The 7,370-nt window shown below is 34.0% G+C and overlaps 1 protein-coding gene across 3 annotated transcripts; it reads left to right on the forward strand.

Annotated features, from left to right (window-relative positions):
- The first annotated feature begins 46 nt into the window (after nucleotides 1-46).
- On the forward strand, nucleotides 47-6,869 carry LOC100816157 (calcium-dependent protein kinase 29). 3 transcript variants are annotated; one of them, XM_014767192.2, is made up of 9 exons: nucleotides 47-662; nucleotides 3,054-3,199; nucleotides 4,321-4,464; nucleotides 4,957-5,109; nucleotides 5,266-5,381; nucleotides 5,768-5,935; nucleotides 6,028-6,155; nucleotides 6,387-6,486; nucleotides 6,573-6,869. In XM_014767192.2, exons 1-9 carry the CDS (start codon nucleotides 121-123, stop codon nucleotides 6,654-6,656), a joined length of 1,581 nt encoding a protein of 526 aa, XP_014622678.1. In that variant the 5' UTR covers nucleotides 47-120; the 3' UTR covers nucleotides 6,657-6,869. The 3 variants fall into 3 exon arrangements, with proteins under 3 accessions (XP_014622678.1, XP_003545013.1, XP_040864816.1); XM_003544965.4 differs by lacking the exon at nucleotides 3,054-3,199 and having other exon boundaries at nucleotides 47-808; XM_041008882.1 differs by lacking the exon at nucleotides 47-662 and having other exon boundaries at nucleotides 2,262-3,199.
- Nucleotides 6,870-7,370: the final 501 nt, after the last annotated feature.

The raw sequence follows: 7,370 nt of genomic DNA on the forward strand, positions 1-7,370 counted from the left end.
CGAAGAATTAATTTATTTATATAAATAGGGCAGCAGGGATATGATGTTGAAAGATATATATATATATATAGTGTAGCTAGCTAGGGTGCAGAAAAATAAAAATAAAAATTCATCAGAAAAATGGGACTGGGGATGTTTAAGGCATTGTTTTGCTGCAGCAAGCCCCATGAAATTGACATTGCAGACTCCTGGGACTCATCTCCTGATCATACCCCCAAACAACATTCTAAACCAAAGCCAAAGCCAAATGCTGCACCTACTCATTCCAATAATAAACAAACCACCACATCTACACAAATAGGAGCAATTCTAGGGAAACCATACGTGAACATACACCAAATGTACGAGATGAAGAAGGAACTGGGAAGCGGGCAGTCTGGTGTAACATATCTGTGTGTGGAGAAGACGACGAAGCGAGAGTATGCATGCAAATCCATCTCTCGGTCGAAGCTGCTGAGCACGCAGGAGATTGAGGATGTGAGAAGAGAGGTTATGATTCTGCAGCATCTTTCGGGGCAGCCCAACATAGTGGAGTTCAGAGGGGCTTATGAGGACAAGCAGAACGTGCATCTGGTGATGGAGCTGTGCAGTGGGGGCGAACTCTTCGACCGCATCATTGCCAAAGGGAACTACTCCGAGCGTGAAGCTGCCACTGTCATGAGGCAGATTGTCAATGTGGTTCACGTCTGCCATTTCATGGGCGTCATGCATCGAGACCTCAAGCCCGAGAATTTCTTGTTGGCCACCAACCACCCCGATGCAGCCGTAAAAGCCACTGATTTTGGACTCTCCATTTTTATTGAGGAAGGTTAGTATTTCACTTTCTTCATGGATCAATCACTTATTCATTCATCTTTGCATATTAATTGGGTCAAAGTGGATTGAGCCTAATTTTAACTTGCATGTGTGTTTTGGTTAAAAGTTGAATCCTACCTTCAACGAAAAAAAAACACTTGTTCTAAGATTGCATTCAACGCAACTGATTCGCAGGCACATCTTATATCATCATGTAGCCAAGTTTAATAAGTGTTGTGCATGTGAAAATATATTATTGATGGTCACTTATATATAGAATTAAAGAGCTTGAATAATAAAGTGCAAAGTGGCGAAAACACGGAGTGCAGAGGACCATCCTAATGACCAGATTTAAATAATTTTGGACTAAAGTTGTGTCTCTTTCTTTCCTTTACACAATTATAGAGTACAATATATTGACTAGTGTGTCAGGTGACTTACGTGTATGTTGACTTGGTACATGGAATCAAATCGAAAATGTTCCTACAGAACTTATGCATGCACTACAAAAATTAAAGGTCATGTTTGTATAATTTTTTTTCATCACTATTTATAGAAAAAGAAAAAACATACAAGTGTTTTTATAAGTTAAAACTTACTTAATTATATATAGTTTAATTTTTAAAAACATAAATTGATTTTAACATGAGTTTATTTTTTTCTTCTATAAATATTTATGAAGTATTTATCCAAAGAGGCTAAGTTATATATCTTGGTTATGGAACGCGGCATAACTTCCTGTGTTCATACTTCATAGATATGGAAGTGAATGAAAGCACTTCCTAGTAGCTTATTTTTTTGAACAAGACTTCCGAGTAGCTTATTTTTTTTTACTTCTTAATAACTTAATTAACTAACCGAAAGTTAATATATGTTCATACAACCTGTCATAATTCCATGTTCAAATAATTTGGATGTGAATAAGACATTTGGTAAGTTATTTTTTTTAAAAACTATATATGATTTTTATTTTCATTTGCATAGTATTAAATGCTTTTGAATTATAATATATAAATTTTAAATAAAAAATACTTAATATATAATTTCAGCCTAATTTATTATGTTTCAACAGTAAATTGAGTTGAGTCAACACAAAATACTCTTATTTTCTAATAAATTAAAATTTTGCTATTGGACATGTCGGGAGAGAATTTACATTAACAGCCCATAAAGGTCAAACAAATTTCCCTAGACACGTAAGTAACAACATAACATACAATAATGAACTATCATGAAACCAAATCGTTTTCTCTCTTTTGGTTTAATTAGAAGTATATAAAAAAATTTATTTGGTATGCAACTATTTCTCTTTGATTGGTTTATTTTAAGTAAAATACTATTTCTAATTACAATTTTATATAGAAGTTAGACATCCAATTCCAAACTTTAAATAAGAGACTCAAGTATTGAACCAACCAATTGTGACAACAACTTATGAAAAAAAGTGAGGAATGATGCTTTTTTTTGAGTAAGGAGTGAGGACCATCCCATCCCATATCCCAACCCAAAAGGAAAAGCAAAGCATAAATTGAAAGCAGCAGCATAGTTAAGCTTGTTCACAAACTACTTCTTTTCTTTCTTTTTTTTTTTTTTCCACTGCTTCAACTCGATCTGAGGCTGAAACTATCATATATATAAATAACCAATTAACTAATATCTCTCCACAAAGAAACATTATTCGACATGGGGCACTGCTTCAGCAAACCCAGCACAAACGAAATACCAATCAACTATGATTATTCACCACCCCCTCATCATTATCAGCCACGCCCGCACTCACACTCAGACTCAAGGAGAACACAACAACCTCAACTTCAACCTCAACCTGGTTACCCCAATCGAACTCCAAAATCAGACCCATCTCCATCATCATCATCATTTGGTGATCAAGTAGCAGCACGAATATTAGACAAACCATACTTTGACATCAAATCTCTTTACAACCTCGAGAGGGAACTCGGGAGGGGTCAATTCGGGATCACTCGTCTTTGCACCGAGAAGACCACGGGAAGGAAATACGCTTGCAAGTCCATTCCAAAGCGGAAGCTAAGTAAAAAAAAGCATACTGATGATGTCAAGAGGGAAGTTCTCATCCTTCAGCACCTCTCGGGACAGCCCAACATCGTTGAGTTCAAGGGTGCTTATGAGGATTGGCAACACGTGCATTTGGTGATGGAGTTGTGTTTGGGTGGTGAGCTCTTCGACCGCATCACTGCAAAGGGTAGTTACTCCGAGAGTGAAGCTGCTTCTATATTCAGACAAATTGTTAATGTGGTTCATGCTTGTCATTTTATGGGGGTCATGCATAGGGACCTTAAGCCTGAAAATTTCTTGCTTGCTAATAAGGATCCTAAGGCACCTCTCAAAGCCACCGATTTTGGATTGTCCGTCTTCATTGAAGAAGGTCATCATCATTCTACACGCTTTTGCATTCATTCATTCCTTCATTTCATGAGTTTAATGCCTATATAACCATTATCCTTTGAATTATTTAAAATATTTATTTTAAAAGTTAACAAATTTATTATATATACATTATAGATGATAGCTTGAGCTTAAATGACACTATATAACCTTTTTCCTCTTATTTTATTTACATTATATTCTCTGGGTTCAAGTTCTGATTGCTTCTTCTTTTTCTTTTTTAATTTTCTCCTTTAGTAAAAAAGATTCGAAACGTTGCCGTCTAAAATCAGATTTGTTGGATTCCAACTTTAGATTAAGCACTGTACTAAAAAGAATGATAATGTATAGTATAATAAAAGAAAACTAGGTAGCTTCAGCATGGGATGACTTAATTAGCTAGCTTGCCGTAATATAATTGAGTTGAATTAATAGTTGGATGAAGACTGAGTCAATTGTTATTATGGAGACACGGAGTCAACCGAGTAAACCATCTTCAATATGCTAAAGTCAAGTCAACCGAGTAAACGGTTTCCCATTATAAAAAGGAGCAACAGAGAAAAAACAGTGACAAGTCACCTGTGGCTAATGGACCGTCTCAGTGGCTACTAGCATAAATCATATGATTCCAAATTGCACTAGTAGAAGTGATATTTTTATATTTAAATAAACTAATTATTGTTTGACACCTCTTCACTCTAAATATCTCATTCACACCTATCATTTTTCTGTTCTGTATTTTTTGTTTTTTTTATTTCATCATATTATCTACCATTTATGTAATTCTCCTTTTTTCTCTCACTACCTGTCATCTACATCTTCAGTGAAAGTCCTAATTTTTTGATACTCAGATCTCATTCACACTCTTCATTTCTCTCTATTCATATTTTCTTTATTATCAATTATATTAATCACTTATCTTTTGTCTCTTGATATCTATACCATCCCTCGGGTGACCAATGCGGTGGCAAAAAAGTTCTGTTATGTTTTGTTTCTTTTGGATATGATACTTGAATAGCGAACTAGCTAATTTCGTCACAGATTCAAAATTCGTACATTTTTAAGCATTTGTTTGTGAAAATCTATCAGTTATATTGTACTAAATAACATCCAATTCAACAGGTATAGTGTATAGAGAAATTGTTGGAAGTGCATACTATGTAGCTCCGGAGGTGTTAAAGCGAAATTATGGAAAGGAGATAGATGTGTGGAGCGCAGGAATCATTTTATACATCCTTCTAAGTGGGGTGCCTCCATTTTGGGGCGGTAAGTATATATTACTCTGTTAATATTCAAACTGCAGAAAAATTAATTCAAAACATCATTTGGAATTCAGTAGCCACTCGTGCACCTTTGCTCTGGTTAAGTAAGTTCTTGAATAAATTGCAAGATTGAACACTACACGTCCTAAAAGTAGTAGCAGCTGAGCGCTACCTGTTGACTTAAACAACAATGTATATAGATCAATTTCTTGCTTCCTTCACGTGTTATATTTCAGCTCATGATAGATAGATACATTGTTATAGTATTATTTTTATGAGTTTAATGTTCATGTATTGTCAGTGTAAAATACTTTTACATTGTCATCTAATCACAAATCATCGTTGATATGTCTTTTAAGATAATTTTGTTGAAGTCAACAGACTTATCATAAACGGTGATTTCTGATGACAATATAAAAATGTCGGTGCATAGTCCTTGTTCTATATATCTGGTTATTGGTTTAATGACATTATGTTATTCGTGGGACAATTTTAGAAAACGAGAGAAGCATATTTGAAGCTATTTTGGGAGGCAAGCTTGATCTGGAGAGCGCACCATGGCCTTCAATTTCAGCTGCTGCAAAAGATTTGATCAGGAAAATGTTGAATAATGACCCTAAGAAACGCATTACAGCTGCCGAAGCCCTTGGTAAGTATGTCACTGCGTTTCCTCTTTTCTGTTTCTCCCACTGACACTCGGTTGAGAATTATGACCCAATTAACTGTGCTTAGCTTAGCATGAAGTTGTGTTTTATACAGACTAACTTTGATTATTAAGGTTATTGACATTACTCATTTGAACCAGAACACCCGTGGATGAAGGAAGGTGGTGAAGCATCTGACAAGCCTTTAGACAATGCTGTTTTGACTAGAATGAAACAGTTCAGAGCAATGAACAAGATGAAGAAACTTGCTTTAAAGGTACCTCAAAATTTTCAATAGTGCATAAAATTTGAATAATATATAGGCAGTGTAAAAGATTTTACACAATGAGCCACTTAAAAATTAGTTTTTGTGTAATTTTTAAGATAATTATTATCAAAATCAACAAACTTAGTATAAGTGTGATTTGCATGACAGTTACACTCTCAATGCACATTCCTTTTTCGCAATATATATGTATATGTTCAAATACCTTCCAAAATGTAGTTAGAGCTGGGTGTGATCGGTTGAGTAAGCGGAAACGTAAAAAATTTAGGATAAAAGTCAGTTACACTTGCTTGGTATAACCAAAAAAAATGAGAGGGTAGAAAATAAAATAATGATCATTCTTCTAGTAATAATTTTTTGTCTTTTTGATATGAAAGGTTATAGCAGAAAACCTTTCAGAGGAAGAAATAAAGGGTTTGAAACAAATGTTCAACAATATGGATACTGATCGCAGTGGCACAATCACATTCGAGGAACTCAAATCTGGATTGACCAAATTGGGATCCAAGCTTAGTGAATCAGAAATAAAGCAGCTAATGGACGCTGTGAGTTGAATTTGATGCAACTTTTTTGAAAATAATAAATAGTGGTACATAATTTAATTTTTCTTTCTTCACATGTTGACATGGTTGGTCAGGCTGATGTTGACAAAAGTGGTACTATTGACTATCAAGAATTCATCACTGCCACCATTAACCGGCATAAACTAGAGAAGGAAGAGAATTTGTTTAAGGCTTTTCAATACTTTGACAAGGATAGCAGTGGGTTAGTATAAGATTTTTGTTTATATTAATTGCATATTCTTTTTTTTTTTTTATGGAGAAATGTTAATTTGTTAGTTTTGTTAAAAATATAAGTTGAAAGATTCAAACCTGCAACCTCTCCTCCCTCCCTTCTTCCATCCTTTCACCCTTTCTGGAGACTAATCTTATATCTCTATTGTGTATTTTCTCTGGTTCTTGCTTAACTTAAAATTCGGTTTGTGACTTTGTTCAGATATATAACAAGAGATGAGCTTAGACAAGCTTTGACTGAGTATCAAATGGGAGATGAAGCGACTATAGATGAAGTCATCGACGATGTTGACACTGATAACGTATGCTACAATTAATTATATATATGCGTGCTTTATGCCCTCAATTTGACTAGTGACTCACTTATGATTGAGCTTTCCGTTTGCAGGACGGGAAAATTAATTACCAGGAGTTTGTGGCTATGATGAGAAAGGGGATCCTGGATATTGATGAGAAAGAGAAACCACAATAATTGTGTGATGTGACATGAAGACAAAAGTGGTTTCTGGATTTTTCTTGCTGATTTCTGCTGGGGATGAATTATCACTCTTGAATTTGTCAACTTGCATGTGTGTGCTTAATTCATGTAAAATTTTATGGCATTCAAAATGCCTAACTTTGTATAGCTGTTTTAAATAAACTGCGATATGTGAACAATAAATAAAACTATCATCATTCCAAGACATTCTTACGTTACAAATATGATTGCCGTTTGTCTCCTCACGGATAAGGTTATTTATTGATACCATTATCCTTATTTGGTACAAAAATATTTAGACAAAAATGCTTGAAATAGTAATTTTACTAATTAAATTCTTGTTGACAATACATGGTGGGGGAAAAACGGAATATTCATTTTTGCTAAAATCTTGATTCTTGACACATCAATTTGTTCAATTTTTTTTTAAAAAAAAAAAACTCTTCTGTATGATTTATCTTTATATATTTGTTTATTTACATTTGTTTTTCCATGAAGAGCTGCGGATACTTCTATTTTGTTAACAGCGAGTAAGTGATGGAAATTTTTATTCAAAATATAGTCCCAATACATCAGAATTCTTAACCTAAAAAAATACATCAAATTCTCAAATCCATATATGAAAAACTTTTCCACCCTTTTAATTGACATTTTATTTTATTTCATTTTATAAAATTTAACAAGCGCTCGTATCTTTATCTATTTTTA

The sequence above is a fragment of the Glycine max genome, chromosome 14, assembly GCF_000004515.6.
Source record: "Glycine max cultivar Williams 82 chromosome 14, Glycine_max_v4.0, whole genome shotgun sequence".
Taxonomy (NCBI): domain Eukaryota; kingdom Viridiplantae; phylum Streptophyta; class Magnoliopsida; order Fabales; family Fabaceae; genus Glycine; species Glycine max.

Coding starts and splice junctions, on each gene's coding strand:
- LOC100816157 (XM_041008882.1), top strand. CDS start 2,479: ATGGGGCACTGCTTCAGCAAACCCAGCACAAACGAAATACCAATCAAC. Junction 5,110..5,265: donor TACAGCTGCCGAAGCCCTTG/GTAAGTATGTCA, acceptor CATTTGAACCAG/AACACCCGTGGATGAAGGAA. Junction 6,487..6,572: donor ACGATGTTGACACTGATAAC/GTATGCTACAAT, acceptor TTCCGTTTGCAG/GACGGGAAAATTAATTACCA.